The sequence below is a fragment of the Poecilia formosa genome, unplaced genomic scaffold (genome assembly GCF_000485575.1).
Source record: "Poecilia formosa unplaced genomic scaffold, Poecilia_formosa-5.1.2 Scaffold406, whole genome shotgun sequence".
Classification (NCBI taxonomy): domain Eukaryota; kingdom Metazoa; phylum Chordata; class Actinopteri; order Cyprinodontiformes; family Poeciliidae; genus Poecilia; species Poecilia formosa.
In genome coordinates this window covers 349,048-371,204 of record NW_006800345.1, presented here as the reverse complement: position 1 = coordinate 371,204, position 22,157 = coordinate 349,048, and the positions used below count along the sequence as shown (strand labels likewise).

The 22,157-nt window shown below is 38.2% G+C and overlaps 1 protein-coding gene across 1 annotated transcript; it reads right to left on the bottom strand.

Moving 5' to 3' along the window:
* Window positions 1-812: 812 nt before the first annotated feature.
* rel (v-rel avian reticuloendotheliosis viral oncogene homolog) lies at window positions 813-22,157 on the bottom strand. Its single transcript, XM_007576387.2, has 11 exons — window positions 22,018-22,157; window positions 21,654-21,692; window positions 19,405-19,544; window positions 19,173-19,321; window positions 18,362-18,453; window positions 6,328-6,468; window positions 5,704-5,808; window positions 3,912-4,130; window positions 3,769-3,834; window positions 3,600-3,674; window positions 813-2,824 (listed from the first exon to the last, which is right to left on the bottom strand). Exons 1-11 carry the CDS (start codon window positions 22,022-22,024, stop codon window positions 1,929-1,931), a joined length of 1,929 nt encoding a protein of 642 aa, XP_007576449.1. The 5' UTR covers window positions 22,025-22,157; the 3' UTR covers window positions 813-1,928.

Below are 22,157 nucleotides of genomic sequence, written 5' to 3'. Positions count from 1 at the left end.
GATGGTGAAGGATATCCAGTAGCAGTCAGTCCTCCAACGAATCTGAAAAAGCCTCTGACTGAAGACTGTTGCTGTTTGAACTTCCTTCTCGTCTCTCTTTTCTCTCTGGTCCTGTTCTGCATTGATGACGCCTCCTCTGAGATTTGGGGTAACAGTTCAGGTATTTTTGAGCTTTTGAGAAGCTAACCAGCAATGCTACAGTAAAACAATCCCTTGCTACATTTACGAGTCATAGCAACTGTCCAAAACCAAAAAAAGAAGAGCAAAGGTTCTATGTTTATGTTCAGAACTATTCAGATGTTTCTCATACACGTATAGAACCTTCTTCCAAATAACTGGTGGTGTTTCTGCTGTCGATTTCTTCTGTTTACATGGATTCAGTATAATCTATACTCTATATTCCTGGTATTAGCAGGAACACAAACACCCATATATATAAACCGGATGTTTATATATATGGTATTTACTCCAAACTTTATGCCAATATTGTCACCAAACGTCTGCACATTGGTCTCATCAGTCAAAATGAGATTGTTCCAATTTAAGTTCCTGTTAAGTTTTATTTTTTACATAGAAAAAATGTGTTTCCTCTTCAAACATTTCAAAACACACTTGTTTAGCTCTTTTCTCATAGTAAAGTCATGAATTTCATCAGTTACCATGCTAATTGAGAGAGAGATAAAGTCACATTTTCCCTCTTAAAACATTTTGTTTTTTGTATCTTTGTTTTTTACTCAATAAAAATCAATAAGAAAATTTGAACTTTCTTTCTATCAAGACTGTAATAGTGTAAAAAATAATGAAAAACGACGTAGAAAAGACCAATTTATTATTTATTAGGAAATAAAAATTTTACAAAACAAAAAGAAAAAATACAAATCAGTTAATTATCAAATCTTGTACAATATTAATCAAAACAGACACGTCTATTTAAGCCCCAAAATCCCTGTAAGGCAATAAGTAAGAAAATATAAACGCTGACCAGTGCCAGTGTTGGTCCATAATCATATCCAATTCAGGAAACATTCAGCTAAATAAACAAAACAATAAATCATACAAAAGACATTTGAAAGTACAAAACATATGTTAGAAATGCTCTGAGAACTCTGGATAACACAAGCAATCACTGACATGACATAGTCATTACAGAGGAGAGACCACTCAATGTGCCTTCCTCGACTTCCTCAATGGAAATTTCAGTACCTTGCCAGTTCTTGAGTGTGTAAGCACGAATTCTGCTTTTACTCTCAACTATGGCTAACGTGCATGCACAGAGTGCACCTAACAGCAATGCTCTGCAACAAAACATCAAAACAAGAAGCAGTGAAGTACTTTCAGTAACATCCAAAGAAATTAAACGTGAAATTATGCTGTTTATATGTACATATTTCTGTTTTTGACAGACTGAATCTTAAAACATTCAGTACTCGATATGCTGACAGTGAATTCAACTTTGCAAAATGAAGAAAAGGAAAGTACATTCACTTCTTCGAATATTTTAACTTTGTCCTGGAAGACGTTATCCAGCCGTTTTATAAATTCACCAGTACCAGTCTAAAGAATGGTTTGTCCTTATAGAAACCAGCTAAAGCCACATTAGCCAACTTAAACTGACCAGTTTCAGTTCCAGTTACCTACGGCAAGTTGCACAGACACTTTCTGCATCTCTTCCAGCATTGCAAATTATCAAAAGTTAAATCATGAATCAAGATGTCTTTCTTGATTCACTTAAAAAAAAGGTATTTTTTTTGGTGGGAAAACTCTTCTAAAACGATAAATTGTACCGTTTCCAAACGGATCCTACTGGCTGCCGAAGCCGGTTGAGTGCCAACCCAGACCGGCGCCAGGCGAGCCTCATGGGGCCGGCGCAAACCGGCTTTCCAAAGCTAAACAGATTCTCCTGATAAAAACCAATTGTTTCTTTTTACTTATTTACTCTGCGAAGAGGATTTGATCCACTCGGTCAGATTTGCGTAGCGGCCCTCTGGCACCATCCCGAAAGGGAGGTTCGCGAGAGGCTGGGTGACGCCGCCGACGTCTTGCCGCCTCAGATCCACGTTGGCGCCATTGCTCATGGTGCGAGGCATAAGGTTGGTGTAGGTATTTCCCTGGCTCTCTCTTTGGGATTGCATCAGAGGGCTGCCGCCATCTTGTCCGACAGAAACCTGAGGCTCCTGCTTACACTGGAAGACAGGCCCTCCAACAATACCCTTCAGGAAATCATCACTCGTCATTCCATCTAGGAACGGGAAAGAGCCCTGGCCCTGGGACCCGTCTGCCGGTACCGACCCGTTATAGTTGCTTGTGTTGTTGTGGGCTTGTGGGGCGGTACCGAAGCCTTGCCACATGTTCTGGAGAGCTTGACTCTGGTTGGCCATTTGGTTCTGGGACTCAGAGTTCAGATCGTCTCTTTGATGCTGCTGCTGGAACATCAGCTGGGATTCGGACGGGTTCATCATATTCCCCTGAACGACCGTGTCCAAACACTGCAGATCCCGCGCGGAGAGCTGAGGGAGGGCGTTGTTCTCACAGCTGCCCGGGTCCAGTTTGTGCTGGTAACCAGTTCCACGACTCAGCTGGTGTTGCCTGCTGCTGTTTGGGTGGTTGCCAATGGATACCGATGGGTTAATGGTGACCGTTTCCATCATGGGGGAGGCCGGATTGACCCACGGATTACTGAGCTGTACGTTATGAGCCTGTGATGTCATCATGGCGCCGGTGGCCTGGGCTGGCTGCTGGTAGGACTGGTGGTTAAATACTGGATTCTGCTGGTTCATGGGCGGCGCAGTCTGCCTCATGGCACCGTGGTACATGGCACCGTGGTCTGGGCAAAAAGAAAAAACAGATTCATTTTATATTCACCTAAATAAGACGCAAAGTGCGTACACTTTTACCGCAGTAACATTTTTCAAGTATTTTCAAGGAAACTTTGGAGTAAAAACAATACAAATGAACTAAAAATTGTTTTAATTCACTGTTATATAATTTATTACTGTTATTAATATTTTTGTGGTAGTATTGTACATTCAACAGCAGGGACAAGGTAAACTAAAATAAATCAAAATTTCATGTTTTAAAATTTCAAAATTTCATGTTTTAAAATTCCTCTCACACAGCCTGGTCTGGGAACAAAATGCTAATTTAACAAAAAAAATCTTTTAATTTTAGTAATTTTGTTTAATATGATGGAGCATTAGGGCCACAATCCAATCCAAGCAAATCATGTTAAAGTAAATGACGTTCCTGCTCAAACTAAATACTTAAACACAAATTTCTAAAAAATTTCTCGCTAAGTTTTCTAATAATTTCTGTCATTCTAACTGACCTAAGACGAGAAGTTTCATCTGATTTAACTTCAGATAATGAGAAAAAAAATTATCTCTTTTTATTATGTGTATAAAAATGTCTTGTTTCAAATGTAATGTTTTCCAAATTTAAGCTTTTAATGAAATGTTAGATTGTCATTTATTACAAAACGGTGCAGTTTGAATATGAATCACTTTCTGGTACTTTATACAGAAATGAAACACTTTCCAAACCTTGAAATCACCTAAATGATTTCAAGTCTCCTTATGAACACTGAATATAAAAGTAGTTACCTTTCCTCATGTGAGCCATTGGGCTGTGAGGCACAGCCTTTGGCCGGCCCATTTGAAGACCAGGAAAAGAACTACCTAAAGACGGCAGAGAAAGTGAGAAACATGATTATTAATGAATTTAGCTGGAGTGAAATCACTGCAGCAGAAGACACAGGATCACATTTCATACCTGTGAGTCCCGATCTCTTAAACAAATCCTCTATCTTGCGTTTTTTCTCATTGTAGCCGTAGGGGTCTAAAGAGAAGACAGAAGTTTTCATGAATAACGGAGTCTTGTTAAACAGAAACAACGTGACGAGAGTTTCTCATCACCTTTGTTTTCGGGCAGGTATCTGAAATCCATCGGTTCGCTGACTTCCTGGTCGGAGGGTCGGCGCAGCTGCATGTGCACGGTGACCGACTCGGTTATGTTGGTGTGGTAGTACGGCGGCGTCTTGAACACGATCGCCACTTGACGATGAACGTCGGCTTGGGAAAAAGAACCTCTGGCCTCCCATCCGTTGGAGGAGAAAAATCTCACCTCGATGTCATCTGTTGGAAAAAGAGATGACGGGATGATGGTATCAATACATAATCCAGCCTGTTCTTTCACAAAACCTGAAGTTTACTTTCTGAAACTTTCCCAAAAGTAACGTGGAAATTCTGCAAAAGCAACCTCTAATTTCTAGGCAAGTTATTGAAACCAGTAAGTAAGTAAGTTATCTGAAGCCAATCTGCAGATTCTGAGTCAGATCCAGAAAGGTTCTGGGTAAGCTCAGGAAAGTAACAAGTTTCTGAAACGTGCATTTTTTAATGTAGCCTCTAATTTTGCGTTCATTCAGATAAGTTTTGGGAAGCATTGCGGTAGTTCTGTAAAAGTAACCATTAGATTCATGGTGCGTTTTGTGAGTTACGAGAAAGTAGCCTGTATATTTAGATAAGTTACGAAAAGTAACCAGTAAGTTCTGGAAGGAAGAACATGCAAACTGAAGGTACATTTGAAAAAGTAACTTTAGTAAGTTTAGTTATTATAATTTGTAAGGTTCAAGCTAAGTTCTGAAAAGTAAGCTGTAAGTTCAGGGAAAGAACTACTAAGTTCTTAAGAACACATAAGATCAAATTAACATTAAAGTTCCAGAAAAAACTGTTAAGTTCTCAGAAAGTAACATGTAAGTTCAGTTAAAGAACTAGCAAGTTTCCAGAGAGTAATATATAAGTTCAAGGAAAGAACTAGTAAGTTCTCTAAAAGTAACTTAAGTTTGTGAAAACAGCTAGTAAGTTCCCAGAAAGTAACATAAGTTCAGGAAAAGATTGAGTAAGTAACATCTAAATTCAGTTAAAGAACTAGTAATTTTCCAGAAAGTAATTTATAAGTTCAGGAAATGAACTAGTATGTTTCCAGAAAGTAATATACAAATCAGAACTAGAAACATGTAAGTCTGATTAAAGAACTAGTAAGTTCTCAGAAACATGCAAGTTCAAAGGAACATCTAAGCTACTGAAAAAAACTGGCAGGTTCCCAGAAAGTAACGTGTAAGTTTAGTTAAATAACTAGTAAGTTTCCAGAAAATAATATATAAGTTCAAGGACAGAACTAGTAATATGTAAGCTCGAGGAAAGAACTACTAAGTTCTCTAAAAGTAACGTAAGTTTGTGAAAACAGCTAGTAAGTTCCCATAAAGTATCAAAAGTTTAGAAAAAGATTAAGTTTTTAGAAAGTAACATCTAAGTTCAAATAAAGAGCTAGTAAGTTTCCAGAAAATAATTTATAAGTTCAGTTAAAGAACTAGTCAGCTGCCTGACAATGAATTCCTGAAAATAACTATTAAGTTACCAGTAAGTAACATGTACATTAAGGGAAATAATTAGAAAGCTCCCATAGTGCAACATGTGTAATATAATATAACGTATGAGTTTCTAGAAAGCAACCTATCAGTCCAGAAAGTTCAGGCTGGCATGTATTGCTACTGAAAACCAAAGAGATGAGCACAAATAGCAATGAAGAGCAAAATGAATCAGTGGATTTGAGAGATGAATGTAGAGAGAAAGGTGCAAAACAGAGCAGAAACATTAGAAATGCAACCAACGGTTAAGATAAACTGTTTAGGACTGTGGCAGTTTGTACCTTTTTGTACTTTGTCACACAGGAGGAAGATCTCGTCGCCTCCTTTAACGCTTCCACTGTTCCTGTTGACTCGACAAATCCTCAGCTCAGCTGTGTTTGGGGCTCCTAATCACACAGAAACAAGAAAGTATATCATGTACATAAAGAACGCTCTAGCAACTGTTTATTAGTTGATATTTCTTGTCGATTTTATTGAAGCTGCTGAAATTTGCACCTGGGCTTTGAGGTAAAAGCACTGATGGTTGACAGCTGAGATCTAAGCAAGTAAAGTCACATGTGTGCTTTGAAAGAGGAAGTGCTCCATGGTAACGGTGTTGTTTGAGGGTTGGTGTGTATAAAGAACTTCCTCTTTCTGTATGTGAAACCATGTTGAGAAAAAATAGACTGGACACATACACAAAGGTTTTGACACCCTATAGGTGCAGCTTTTTGCCAGTCTCAGTGTTTGTGCATTGTAAATTTAGTCATAATATCTCGCTTTAATGCTAAACCTGAAATGTACACCATTTTGCATTTCCCTAAAACCAACTTCATGGCCACTCAGCGCTGTTTTTCATAGCTTCTAACCACCTAGCATGATGTGATTTTGGTGTATGTGATGGAGTTCGAGCTCGGCGCACTCACTGTTGTCGTAGATGGGGTTGGTGACGATGGGGTTGAGTCTTCGGGTGTAGTGGCCGGTTTCGTCCTGCAGGAAAACCTGGATGCACAGGCGGACGACGTTCAGGTCGTACTCCTCTGTCTGCATCAGCTGCTCTTTGGGCACTGAGGCGACACAGACAAACACAAACCTTTAATAATCTGCACCAAATATTCAGTGGTTCTCTGCATTTGAGCCTTTACGTTTCAATTACAGTAAATTTTTAGTTCTGGGTTTGGACAGGACAGCATTAAGTACCTTCCTGAAAATTAATCTGTAGGTTTTGGAAAGTGAAACTTGAATTTCTGGCAAAGTAGAAGCAAACAATTATTTTAGACATTTGTTATTTTGTTAATTATGTTCTGATGATTAATCTTTAAAAATTGGTACATTCTGCAAATTCTTTAAGTATTAGAAGAACATTAAAATATGCAAATAAACAAATATCTAAATTCCTTTTATTGCCTAAAATGCAACAATCTAGCATCTCTTTTGTGAATGCTTAATCATTTTCAGCAAAAGATGCATCTGCAGTTAAAAGAAATACTTCTAACATCAACATGTGAAAAGTTCGGCCCTTTCTGCTTGATTTATCTAAATCTAAACTGTCTTTTGCATTAAACAATCAATAACTGGATAGTTAATGGTGTTTAATATAAGTTTTTTATTACATAATTTGAAACAGGTAAGTGGTTTTGAGTAGAACATATTTAAAGACATTTTTTTTTATCTTAAATGCAAAATGTATCTATTGTTTGTACAGTTTTGTCTTAATTACTGCTCTTTTTCTGAATGTGCAAGCTCCAGTTAATGAGTAATTCATTACTAAATTAGTTGACGGTGATTTCAATAATCCATTAATTGTGATTAATCCGATTAGTAACTTGTAGAATATGTTCTGGGAAAATAATCTGTAGATTCTGAGTAAAATACAGGAAAATAAACTTGAAAATTCAAAAAGGTTCTGCGAAAGGAACATTAAAGTTCAAGAAAAACAGATTATTTTAAGGACTATTTATCTTTATGACTAATACTATCACTTATAATAATAATAATAATCCTGCACGATGTCAGAGCGTTAATACTGTAAATACATCTCACGTTGAGGCCGTATAAATTTCAGATGCACCTTTTTTTTTTTGCTAACCTGCTCACTGTACATCGTCTGCACTCAGACACACACATCTACATGCGAGCGTCACACATCCCGCCTTCACCATCAACACACACACACGCGCGCGTGTACACACACACACACCTTGAAGGGAGAGCTCTCACTGAGAGACGCCCACGCAGCAACACCGACATCAGGCTTTCACATCTGCCTACTTTCTCTTCCTCCACCTCTCAATTTCTATCTCCTGCGCTCACAGCGAGGCCATCCCCACCTACAACCTGTCACCACGGTGACGCCGTGCGACGTCACCTCAGAGTGGAAAAGAAGTGTCTGCATGAGACTGTGAGCAAAAGATGAGGCTCCCTGCACGAGTGACCACGGCGGCTGTTGACGTGTGTGAAAGTGGTGGGACACGTCTTCTAAGACTTTCTTAGCGCCTTTTTTGTGCATTTTGGCTGCCAGGTTTCTGCGGCTATCTATTAGTTCAACACTTCACTGACATTCTGGACATTTTTAGTGCAAAAGCTGAGCCCCGTCTTTCTCAGGCCTGTTGTGTTTTGCTCATTTCAATATTGATCTGTTTGCAGAGAGAGAAAAAGAAGAACTGAGAAAATGTCTCTCCTGACATTCAGGCGTCCTCGGTTACAATCGAACATAAATACTTTTTGAGGTTGACGTGAAGATTTAACCTTTTGATTGAAAGCTGTTGGGTTAACAGAGTCTCAGGCTATCCCAAACCTTCAGACAAACCCAAGATCCAACAGCTCATCAAACCCTGTTTGGCAGTAATTACTTAAAAATAGATGTAAGATATTTGAGTTGTAACTCAATGATTCTTTGACTTTTTAGGGATTTTGTTGCAGATTTGCTGCTGTGTTTGACCCGGTTTGAGCCAAAATGTCTTATTCCACTGGAATATTATTTCACTTATAACTAGCACTCTTTAGTTAATATTAAGGAATTATTGACTTGAAACAAGCTCCTAGATTATGCTGAAACATTACTTGTAAATTAGTTTTGTCTTATTTCAAGTGTACTTAGATATTTACACTAGAAACTAGACCAGAATACTCTGTTTTTTCTGTGTAAAAGCCAGATAAAACATGATAGGACGCTTTGAAAACACTCATGAAAAAGTCAGATATGGGTCACATTTAGCAAATAAAACAGATTTGGGTTGTATTCCCAGATAAATCGGACATTTAAAAAAATGCTGCAGGTGTCCTTTTAGAGAAAATGCTTCCGTTTTAGTTTGACAACTTGAGTACAAACTTTAATGCTTGTGGATTCAGATTATTATGCTCTTCAAAAGCAAGTTTTGTTGTTTAACTTCCAGTAGTCAAAAACGGAAATTTATCTGCTAAATATGTAAAAGAATAGCGATCAGTTAGACTCAGACAAAGGGAAGGTTTTCCAAATGGAAAGCTGCACATGCATATTTGCACACGTTTATTTCCTGGATGCCTATAACATTAACTTACAGGTGCACCGCAGTGTGCAGCAGCAGCTTATTCAGATTTATGTCGGATCATCAGGTTCATGTGCTTGTAGGTGGCAGACACACACAAAACACACAGTGGAGAAACTGAAGGAGGGAGAAATTAAACGGAGATGGAACTACAGACGGAACAAGCTGGGCTGATCGCTACTTGCAAAAGTGTTGGTGTAGTGCGCTGATCGAGGAAGCCGCTGGACAGGTGCACGAAAGTGGGTCGTAGGTGGCTGCAGTGGGGAGTGTTGGTGTGTGTGTGAGTGAGTGAGTGAGTGAGTGTGTGTGGTGGAAAAGAAAGAAAGCGGGGCCGCGATTAGCCGACGTCCTGGGTTGCATTAAGTTTGCAGCCAGGTTGTACGGAGATGATGTTGCCGGGGGAGGAACGGGGGGCAACGCGGATAGGGGCGGGTGTTAGCTTGCTGTGGGGCACAAGTGGTTAGCGTGACTGTGGGAGACGAGTGTGAGAGCGAAAAAGAAGTGTAGGCAGGTGCCAAGTCTCACCACAAAGTGTCTCCACTGCGTGACTCACAATTTCTCCACCTTTTAGGATTTGCAACATTGTGTTTCTGTGTCTCTGGCGCTTAAGTAACCGTTACTAGGATATGTGCAATAGCTGTATCGCCAAATGTTCACGCAACAGGTCTTGATGCTCAATTTCTCCCCCTTTTTGTTGTTCAAATTATTTTATTTTTGCGAGGTCGTTTCATACACCTAATTAAACCCGACCGCAATGAGGATAGCGCGTCAACGAACGGTTAACGTTCGCATCGCGCTTCGCATGCGCAGAAGAAGAACGTTGACGTCACGCAGCAGCGCACTGTTTACGGAAGTGATAATGGACGGAGACTGTTTTGGATCGATTTTCAAAGTTTAATCAGCAATGGAGCTGACAGTATGGACACTAAATCACAGCAAGACGAAGGGAACTAATAAAAAGAAAGCATAACTAATTACAACGGTGGAGAATTGACAGACATTTTTGAAGAGACGTAAATTTGGATCCTAATCGGAACTATTCGGAGGGGTGGCGATGTGATGCGCCTCAGTGACACAGATCTCTTTCATAAGTTGATCACTTTCAGCCATTGTTTATGTCCCAATTTACCGAATCTAGCCTTTTCTGGCGCAGAAGACATCACATCAGTGACGTAAAAGGCGGATAAAAGGCAGCACTGCTTAGACTACATTGGCTTTGAAAACTATTAGATATGTGCATCCAAATGAGTACCACATATGGGAGTGATACAGGTCGGATTTTTATTGGTGAAAAGATTGGAATTCGCAGTGAAAAATCAGCAAATTTGGGTTGCATTGCCTGCTGTGTGAACATAGTCACAGTGCAAATATATAGAGGAAAGTATTGTGGGGATGATTAATAATTAAGAGAAATTTTAAAAAAAGGGGAAACACTTTCCAGCAGCATCCATGTCTTAGTTTCACATGATAACCCCAGGCAGTGTTGCAATGTTGCGTAAACATCCTCCTGATGTCTGTGCAGGACTGATGAATTCAGAAACATGTCAAGCAGACGTCATTAAGTCAAAGTAGGGTAGCCTCTTCTACCCTATCTGACAGCAAAACACAGAGATTCCCTTAGCGTGGTTTCTGTTCGGCCTCCTTGTCGTTACCCAAATGCCACCGTGGAACATTTTTCAGCCACGATAACGCACCTTGTAGTCAAAGCTGCAGAGTCGATGCTGTGCACATTTCTAGTGGTTTTAAGAGCGTCAGGCACAAAGTAGTTTCTAGGTTTATCAAATAACCTGTATATAATTTCATTTTCTGTTTTTATTGCCTTAATATGCAAAAAACAGCCTTGTTAGAGTTATATTAATTGTTCTTTTACCCTTTTACCATACGGAGTCAAAGTTACCTTAATACCATGTATTAAGTTATCATGAATAGTGCCACCACTATTCTGCCACCACCAAGAATAGTGGTGGCAGGATCATGCTGAGGGCTGTTTCATGGTCCCCTTAGCAAAATGCACCTTGACCAGTCACCATCAACAAACACCAGGACTAATTTTGGTTGGATATTTAATTTCAGTAGGTTAGATTCCTGGCACAGAAAAATTTCAAACAATCAGGATGTTGAAAAATTTAGAGGAAGTTCTTGTTCATTATTTCACCTAGGGTTGCAGCTAATTATTATTTTAGTAGTTGATTATTCTAATGATTATTTGGATAAAAAGTTGGCAAATTCTGAATATTTACCTTTCAGTTATTGCATAAAAATACATTAAACAAACCAATAATTCCTTTCCTCTTTACACAATAAAATTTACATTTTATTGCCTAAAAATCAATAACTTAGAATTTCTTCAGTAAATGTTTGATCATTTGTAGTAATGGATGCATTTGCAGCTAAGGAATACTTTTAAGATCAACATGTGAAAATCTCAGACCTTTCTACTTGACTTCACATCAATACAGAGTAGGGTTGATCGATTGATTATTTTTGGATTAACTAATTAATAATTGGATGGCAAAAGGTGATTAATTTGAGATTTTTTAACAGAAATTGAACCAGGTGAAGGTAAAACTACCACTTGAGGACTTCTGGCTAGAACATATTTACAGACAAAGTTTTTTGTAAATAAATGCAAAATGTATATAATTTTGTACAATTCTGGATTAACTACTTCTCTGAATACATTGTCCTTTAACCGAATGGCCTTTTTTTCAAGTCTGTGTAGTCCAGTTAACAAATAATCGATTACTAAATTAATCAATTCATCACAATTAATCCAATTAGTCACTTCAGCCTTAAATGCATCCATTTTTCTCCCAGTGTCACCAAGAGCAAGAATCAGCCCTACATCATGATGCTGCCCTCACCATGCTTGACAATTCACAGTGTTAATAGGGTAATCCTGTCCTTGTTTACAAACACTTTTGCACTCGGGTCTTGTTCCTTAAAAATTTCAACAGTTGTACGTTATATTACTATTCCACCCTAAAAATGCAACTCAAATAAAATCACTAAAATCTCAAAATTTATATGAAAATCATGATTATCTTATGTTAACCTATAACCATCTGCGGTAAAACATCAGACTACATCAGCATACCACCCTTCATCGACCCTATTTGATGTTTGTTTTGTTTAATAAGGTAAACATTTCGTGGTTGTAACCACATGCATTAGTTTCAATAACTAAGGACTTTCCTTCAAGGCTCATTCCTGTCTTGTGCTACAGGGGTGAGTATCGACAGGTGCACCACCACACAACCACAATGAACTGAAGACACACTCATAAAGCAAAACAAATTACTGCGTCACAGCAACACAGGTGTCTTCGTAAGTGTTATGCGTCATCTGCTGAACAGGTGGTGATCCAAGTTTATAAAATTAAATTAGGGATTCAAACAATTAATCAATGATTAATGGTTTCTTAAATTACAATTAGTTCCAAATTGATTGATAATGCTTGGTTAGACCTTTTTTTTAAGTGTTGCTGTTTGGCCTCCATCCAGCAGAGGGCGCTGCTAGTCATCCTAAAGCGGAGCTAGATATATAAACAAAGAAGGCGGAAAAAGAACGCCATCTTTGAGAATGCTGGGTTTTTTTTTTGAGTGTTTTGAAATAAAACACTCGACAAGCTCCATAAGTTACTAACTTAGTATCGTTCAGCGGACCAGCATGGCGGAGAAGCGTCAACTTCTCAACCAAAAATATTATTCAGTCAGTACCGAACACCAAAAAATGCTCACATATAATGATGTGCTTCTTTTTTAAATTCAGCACATTATGAAAATATTAGCCCCTCACGTTGGACCTCTTGATTCAAGAGCTTATCAGTTAATCATTTGAACCATTTAGATTGATATCTTAATACAACCTGTAATTAAACAAATGGCGCTTCATGTCACATTGCAGGAGAACCCACCACAAAAAGATGATTTATAGATGAAAATAAGAACTAAATGAATACATTTTCCTATGTGAGAGCGGTGAAAGTTTAGATTTAACGTACAGAAGCGTAATAAAGCAAAACCCCCTGGTCTAATCAGCGGCTGAAGGGATCAGCAGCTTTGTGTACGAGCATAAAGGTGGTAAAACAAGCGTGTTGGGCCTGAGGGACGGGGACCGTCATATCTTCCCTCGACACAGGAAGCAGGTGAGTTTCAAAGCAGAAGTGAACTGCTTTAAGTAGCAGGTCTTTGACTTCCAGCTGCCCGTTACGCATGTGTCGAGTATGAGCTTCAAATTCTGTAGAAAATCAAGACCCAATCAACACCAGGAAAGATTTTATACAACGTACAGTTACAATGAGCTTTTAAAAATCAAGAAATAATAAATTGTTGATCCCAACAACACTGTAACTACTGTTGAGAATGGTGGAGGCAGGATTATGCTTTGGGGCGGTTTTGATTCCAGTTATTCTGGTGTACCGCACAAGTATTGGGTCCAAAATATACATTAATCCACCTAAATAATTTAAAACATTGGTGCTCAAAGATCTAAAAATGTATTTGCATAAGTTGTAAAATTCTTTTGGAGCCATTTCTAAACGTCTTCCGTGACAACAGCAGTACTTCAGATTCAGATTCAGGTTCAGATCTGAATCTGGTTATGTGGTAAATTTACAACATAACAAACAAAAACATGAAACCCTATTTTACAAACTTTAATGCATATTATTCTGATCTTTTAGCCACAACGGCAAGAATTGCTTGGAGGAGTCAATGCCAGGTTTTCAAATCTAACCAAAGTGGGGGAAGCATTATGCTGAGTGGCTGATTTTCTACCAATGCTTGTATGAAAAATAATAAAGCTACAATGGTTTCCACAAGTAAACAGTTGGATTATTGGATCATGGAAATAATAACCTGCTAGAGGAAGTTTTAGCCAAATATTAGCAGGGGTTGATGAAGAAATGAGAGGCTGGGTTTGTCATTTTATTTCACAATAAATTCAATTTTATACTTCCAGTTCCTGTTTTAAAGTCAACACCCAACAGTTGCTATATTTTCATCTTATAATGTAGGGCTGGGAAATGTGACTGAAAAACATATTGTGATATAAATGTTTCATATTGGTCGATATCAATAATTATTAATTATTTTTTCATTTAAATATTTGAAATATTGCCAAACTGGTGGCGTGACTGTTCCTGTTTTATCCAATTTTCATTACTCGCTGTTGTTTTTTATTTTTAAGCTGCTTATGAGGCACGTTGGCAAAACCTTAAACTGCTGCTTCCCCAGTTACTCACCAAGCTGTTGCTAGGTAACCATGAGTTCCTCAGAAGGTTGTTGCTAGGTAACCAAAGAGTGAGCCCAATGGAATTGAATGTTGTATTAATCTTAACTGTCCATAAAAGTCAGGGGGGAAAAAGGTACTAATGTGATCATATTTGGTGTCAGACAGCTACAGGCTAAATGCTAGTAGGAGTAAAGGTTTCATTTATATTACAGGAGAAACATGTGTCACGGTTTCATATGTTCAGGAGCTGTGAAAGTCATCAGACATTAGGTATGAGGATTATTACAAATATAGATGCAATGAATCAAAGCCAGAGAGCAAAACAAAAGCACGTATTAAATGTGTACTTTAGTTGAAACTAAATATAGAAGTATTACACATATCTGACATTTGTGACGAACAGAGCTGGGAAGAAGACCCAAAAAATTGTACTCAAGTAAGAGTAGTGATACTTCAACATGTTTTTACTCAAGGAAAAGTAAAAAGTATGTGGTAAAACGTCTACTCAAGTACTGAGTAACTGATCAAATTATCAATCATTTAATATTTAAAAATTACATCATCAGACAGATCAAAATATAAAGTCAAGTCAGTAAAGTAAAAGTTTTTTTTTTTCAAAAAAGCTAAAAAAGTAAATGCAATTGAGTAAATGTAACTTGTTATACCCAACTCTGATGACAAAAACCAAAAGGTTTAAAGCGTTTGTCTAAATTAAAGCTGAACACAAACCTCCTATTTACCAGTCGTGTTTTACAGACCTGTAAAGCTCCCTACCCGACATTTATCATCATCTCTGAGGGCTGGGGAAGCCCCTCGCTTCAACCCTCCCTCTTTTAATGAATCCTACATTCCCAGCTCTCACGTGGCCTCCTGCACTGATCTGAACTGAGCAACTGTGACCAAGAATGGGGAAGTAGCTCAACGCCTGTTTGTACACGAGAACTGCTGCGTGTCTGCTCGGGAGGACCGCAGAATGAAAGAAGCACATAAAGGAAATGGCTACAGTGTAGATAGCACGGCGGCGGCAAGGCAGCGGATTTTCGACTCGATGGCAGGAAAATCTGCTCAGTTGCCTGAGAACTGGGTCAACCAACGTTTGAAAACATTTCTTGTGAATTGTTTTGAACACCTTACTCGGTCGCAGAAGCAGGAAAACCAGAAGCAAAGACCAGAAAAGCTCAAAGATTCACTTTTAATTTAGTAGATAAAAGGCTGTGGATTCTACAATGGGGAGGAAACATTACTTTAAACTAGATTAAACCATTAAAACACTGCAAAAACACAAAGTGCTTTTTGTCTTGTTTCTAGAGTAAATATCTTAGTACACTTGAAATAAGACAAAACTTACAAGTAACTTTTCAACAATTTATAGGAGTTTGCTTTAAGTCAATAAGCCCTTAATACTGATGAAAAATTACTTTTTTTTCACTTATTACATGGAAAAATGTCTTATTATAGGTGAAAAAAATCTGCAAGTGGATCTAGTATTTTTTATTAATATCAAGAGTTTCTTGACTAAAACAAGCTCCTATTACTTTCTGAAAAGCTACTTGTGAGTTGGTTTTGTCTTATTTATGTATACTGATATATTTGCACTAGAAACTACATAAAATGCTTGGCAGGATTTTGTGTTTTTGCAGTGTAAAACAGTTTTGTGGCACTGATGCAACCAGATTGGTGTAAATAAATCTGAGAATGATCCAGACCTTGTAGAACCACTTTTACCAACAATAACCTTTTGGTCTACTCTTGCTTTTAACATTACTTCAGTCAGTTTAGGTTTGCAAATAATAATTTTTTGTTCAGTTAACTTCCCTCATATTGTTTGGAAATGCAAAAGTAGCTTCCCCCGCAAAGCTTTTTTTTATTACATAAAATTATTACATATTTGTTCCTTGTTCTTGTACGCTTTTTGGTTACATTTGAATATTCCGAGTCTGATAATAATAATGAAAAAAAGAGATCAGTTTTATTATGTTCTAGCATGTAAAACTTTTACAACTTTTTCAAGCACGGCTACATTTGTTAGCAAACATTAGCCACTGGTCCAACAGCAGCAGATAAACCACTAACAGTTTTGGCTAAAGACATGTTTTGAATGCTTAAAAATAGGACTTAATAAGTAGAAGTGATGTAATATTTATTTTCTTTTTCTAATGTAAAAGAGATTAAGAACATTAGAAGGTTTTGGATGGCGTAGCTTAGCATGAGTCCTGATTTAATGTTAGACTAATTAAACATTTATAGTTTATGCCATTTAAACTCTGTTAGTACTTTGTAAAACAGTTTGTCTATTTTGTGTTGTTTAAAGTATTTTTTTCTAAATGTTTGATTTGTTGTTAAAAGCTAAATAGCTAAGAGCTAAAGCAGTTACCCTTTTATTTCTGACCCATGAAAAATCTGGGTTTCAAGCTTATAATCAAAGCAGTGTGCAAAAAAAATAGCCACCCTTGTAACACTTAAGATTTGATAGATCTAAGAATACATCATGTCACAAACGTCACACAGAGAACAACAAACATTAAGCTAGCTCAGCTAAATCCGGCTCTAAAGCCAAGAGGGAGCTCTGAAGTTGGAACCGCATCTGAAAAACGATCTCAAACTAAACCGTTGAGCTAATGGTTAGAAAAACTATTTTTTGTTTTTTTTTAGCGAAATGACCAAGCTAACTACTGTTAGCAACTCTAGCAATAGCAATAGCAATCGAATAATGCCTTTAGATTGCCTCCAGTTAACTTTGAAACGTGGAAATCCAATTATTTCCAACTACAAATGGAGTATGTAGTTTTACAATTCCTGCGATTACACCAGAAAAATCTCTTAGCAGTTATTTCAGGTTGCCTGAGAAAAGGTCACACGGACCGACCACAAGCTAACAACCAAATCCTGTTTTCAGATTCTTTTGTGACAAAAGTTAACTGCTGAAAACTGGTCAGTGAAGATTACAACTAGAGTCGTATTGACTCCTTTTACCTCAAAACCAAGTTCCTTCAATGTCGAGACATGTGGAGAGCAAAGGACGAACTGGTTACTGTAAGTTCTTGAAAAACTAAGAAGTGGAAATTAGATTTTCATAGAGCTATTTTCAGAGGAGGATTACGATACATTTGATTCTCAGAAGCGAGTTCTGGCAGAAGGGTTTTTTTCAGACTTTCTGGACAATAATGGATCTCTAAGCACAACGTAACACGATCTGTTGTGGTTTGGATAAACAGGCAACACCTCAGATCTGACCTTTGACCCATATTTTATTAGTTCTATCAAGACTCTAATTTGTTTTTGCCTTGCTATTGGAGCCTGACTAAAAAAAGACTCAAAAATTTGTGATCAGGCCTGGTGACATGTTCCCAAAAATAATAACAAACAGGAAACAGAACCCAGAAAAAACAAGCTTCGCCCAACTGATTACATTCTGAATTTTTCTTGCTTTGAAGGAAATTTCTGCAAAGGTTTTTGTTTCGTATTTTCTCCACACATAGAGCAGAGGCGCATCAGTTTAACTTTGTATTGTTCTTCTCTCCAATTTGTGAGTGAGAATCTATGAAAACGTCCAAAGATCTCTAGAGATCCGGACAACAGTAAGGTGTTCCTTTTCTTCTTCTGGTGAACCGATTTAAAACAGAGAAACTGTTTTTAAAGACATCTACGTGACATAAAGATTTAAGCTCACATTTTTAATAAACACTTTATAAAAGTGGAAAATACTAATATACAGCTCTGGAAAAAATGCTCAGTTTCTCTGATTTTACTTTTTATAGGTAATGTTTGAGTTGAATGAACATTGTTCTTTTATTCTATTAACTACTGACAACATGTCCCTGGAATCCCAAACAAAAATTTAGTGTTTATTTGCAGAAAATGAGAAATGGTCAAAATAACAACAAAGATGCAGTGCTTTCAAACCTCAAATAATGCAAAGAAAACTAGTTCATATTCATTTAGAAACAACAATACTAATATTTTAACTCTAGAGTCAATATTTGGTGGAATAACCAGGAGGTTTTTAATGGGGTTCAGTGCAGCGGGTTGTTAAGTTTTGTCCCCAGAGCTGTATTTAACCCTGGAATTATTGTAAATAAATCCATTTTTGATAAATAATAAATGTGTAAAATGTGTGCATTACTCCATTTGTGTAGTTTTGTCAGTTTCTGCAGAGAAAAGCGAGCAGAAAGAGGTTGAGCGTGGAAACACGACTCACCGTTGAAGGGGTTGATCCCTCTGGTAATCCTCTGAAGGATGGCGTCCTTAACTTCCCTTCTCCTCACACACTGGATGCCCAGATTCTGGAAACTGTCAAAAACACAACGATTGAGAAACAGTTGCTGCAACATCTTGAATTTAAAATGGACAAAGCTGATTGGACCACACCTGAGTGATGCAAGATTTTCAAAAAACAAGAAAGAAAACACAACAATACGATCGTGTTTAGAAGTCAAGGCAATGACGCAAATCTTCTCACCCGTCCGGTTGACTCGGTGTGTCATGTTCCAAAAAATATTCCACACACATTCAAATATTCATCAGGGGTTTGGAGTCATTACAATACAACGGGCAGAAGTTGTGAATTTATTTATAAAATGAACTCTGAGAGGGATATACAAATTTCATGCACTAAAACATCCTGACTCATTCACACTCTCACACACACTCCAGTACTCGCACACAAACTTTGTTTTCTCTCTTTCAAGCACGGCAAATAAGGATGATGTCACCCGGGGAATTCCCATATTGCCATCTTCATCACAGACATGGGTTTGATAAATATGCTTTGTGTGTGTGTCGAAATGCGAGTTTGCCGTGTAATCTGCTGTACGGGTTTGTTTTGATGCAGCTAGGAGGTCTTCGGTTTGCACACCGAGCCATTTTGAAACCGATTAACAAACCAAATGCTGCTGAAAGGGAGCAAATCTGGAATGCAGCGATGTGTTTACACGGCGCCAAAGAGAAAGTGATTGTTTCTGTGACCGAGTGCTGATGAAGAGCGATACTGAAGCCGGAGGTGGACTCACGCTATCACTCTGCGGTCGGGGCCGAACTCGGCCTCGTAGAACCCGTCTTTGCAGTCCTTCCCCACCAGGTCGTGTGGATGCGGACGGTACGGCTCGTTCTTCGTCACCAGGTAGACGCGGACCTTCCCCTTACCGCAGTAGTTCAGGATCTGCAGAGAAAATCAAAGTTTCCTGGGATCTGCGGTGATTTTTAGAGAAACTCTGGTGCAGAGCGGTGGATTTTGTGGCTGACCTGCAGGCTGGGGTACGTCCTGTTGTTGTCGGAGCTCTTTTCGCCGGGGATGCTTCCGGCAGAGCGACCCTCGCATTTGTACCGGAAGCGCATCCCCCTCTGCTTGGGTTGCTCAAAAATCTGTACTGTTGGCTCAGCCACTGAAATGAGGAAAGAGGAAGAAATCTGAGTGACTTTTTTCTCTCCTGTTGGAGGAACTGTCTCTGCGTTACATTCATTGTGATCGGGGACAAAAATTGCAACATTCCATTTTCTGGTGTGGTTTGCTTTCACACTGAGTTGTGTAAAACGGACCAAACAGTTTGAAAAACCTGTTCACCTCCTCGCCTGTGGTGGTGCTGCACCAATAACTACAGAAAGAAACGATACAAAGAGACTGAGCGCAACTTCCCTCTTCACAAAATGTAAACAAAAACGGAGTAGCGTCAGATTTTAGCATCATTTCACCATTTGTTCTGGTTGTATTTACCCAGAATGCCCTGCTCTGTAGTCCACTTCTTGCTTTTGGGGCGGTCTCTGGTTCGCTTGGTGTTCATATATGATTTTGAACTGCACCAGAATCCATTTAAACCAAACTGAAATCTCGCTTTGTAGGTGGACCAGCGTTAGATTGTTTGGCCCAAAGTCCAATTCCCCAATCGAACTAAACTTTTTACACTAATGAACTGCAGTTTGATTTAAAGTGAACTAAATAAAGTTGGTGTGAATGAACCCTAAGAGTGTGCCTCATTCTGAAGATGTTGGTTGGAATTGATCTAATTTATACAAATTTTCCAAACTTTTGTAGCTGATTATTAGATAGTTAGACAGATGGACAACTGTACAAATCTGAGAATACAAACATCTTTCCCTAAAATATTGGATTTTTTTTGCCAATCACCAAGAAGTTTTTGGTGATTGCACACAATCACCAAAAAAAAAAACTATTCTCAAAAACCCCAACTACAACGGATTAAACCATCTCTTCTATTAATCATGACGGACAATGATCACCTCCCCTACTCCAACATCTCTCTGTCTAACCATAGCCACTGACAAAGATTTAAAAAAAAAAACTGCAAAAGCAAATGAGGTGGATTAGCAGTGATGGTGTCCTCTAGGACATGGTACTGTGGAATATCGGCTCTGTTGTAAAGATACTGAGCTGTTAGCATTTCAAACAGCAACAATCTTCAGTCAGAGGCCTCTTCAGAATCACTGAAGGACTGACTGCTACTGGAGCATCATCACCATCCACAACGACTCTTTGAAGATACTTTGAGAGGATTAAGACAATGTTTAACTTCCCTTTTGGATAAATATGTATTTTTTAGCAGTTTTTTTAAAACAAGGTTACATTTTGATTGAGTTTGAAGATCTAAACTTGAAAGTTTAAACTCAAATGTTGTATTTTACATATTGTGACGCGTTACAACAAGAAAAACACAGCTGCACGCAATATGGATTCCTTTTAGCCGCTTTAGTTTCAGGGTTCGAATCACAGCTTGCAGGTTGTCACAGATGCATTTTTTTATGACAGGTTTGATTAAAGATATAAAAAAGTAAAAAGTACTACTAAACTCTTTGGCTGTTGCAATTCTGGACAGATTTAGATACGCTCACCATCATTTTTGCACAACTAAATTGAACAAATGGGCTTCTTTGCAGCTGCAAATCAAAAAACCGGAGCTCAAGTCAAACCTCATCCGTGTTGAAAATAAAAGGCATTTTTTTGACTCCTCTGCTTGAAACAAAACTGGTTGCACATGACACCCGTGTGAGAGAGGAACCAAAACTGATCTGAGAAGCATTTTCTGTTCTTCACATATTACACTGTTACAACCATAGTAAGACTCTAAAAATCCAGTTTGAGATGACAGCTGAGCGACTCTTTCCACCAAAAGGAAACAGATGCTTTTCAAACCAGCACATCAACAAATATAAATTTTTTGCATTTCAAACAAAACGACAGCATGAAAAAAGCAGCTTGTTCTACAGGTACACAGCTGATTCTGCAGCTTAAACCCGCCTAACCAAACATAAATGCATGAAATGTGAAGATAAACAGTGAAAGAGAAGCACTGGCCATCACAAAAAACAAGCAGAGTCTGAAAAAAGTAATCCCTACCAGTAAAACAAAAGAGGAAGTGAAATGACACAGCATATAAATATAGACTGCGTTTTTAATACTTGTTGGTGGGAGAAAAATAGCAGCTTTTAAAGATAAAAAGAATAAAAAGCAATAATAAATTTAAATAAATTTGACTTACTGAGGTGTGGATCACCCTCTAGAATGGAGGGCATTAAAACTGAGGAGGGAAAATGCGAGATTTAGGGTCATACATTTAAAAAGTAGCAGCAATAACATTTGATTCAATCCGAAGAAGAGTGCAGCTTTTGTTAGCTTAAATAAAATAAACAAACTGCAGCAAAGCAGCAGCTCAGCTGAAATACTGCAAAAAAAGTAATTATTGTATTTACTACTTCGGTTAGGATACATTCAACTTTTCCAGTTAGTATGTAATTCAGTTTTTGCTATAAATCAGTTGCGCTTACTTCGCTGTGTTTCTACATCCTACCCGCCCTTTCTACAAGTTCTTCTCGTTATAGTGAATAAACACTGGCGCTACTCACCGTCCATGGTAAGAAATAGTTTCCCACTTTAAGTCGTGTTCTCTGGGTCGTGTTCCGTCGGAAAGCCGCGGACTGAATGAGTGAGAGAGAGTGAGATCAACCAGTTTATGTTTTTCACCAAGAGGTCCATTAGGGGGGAT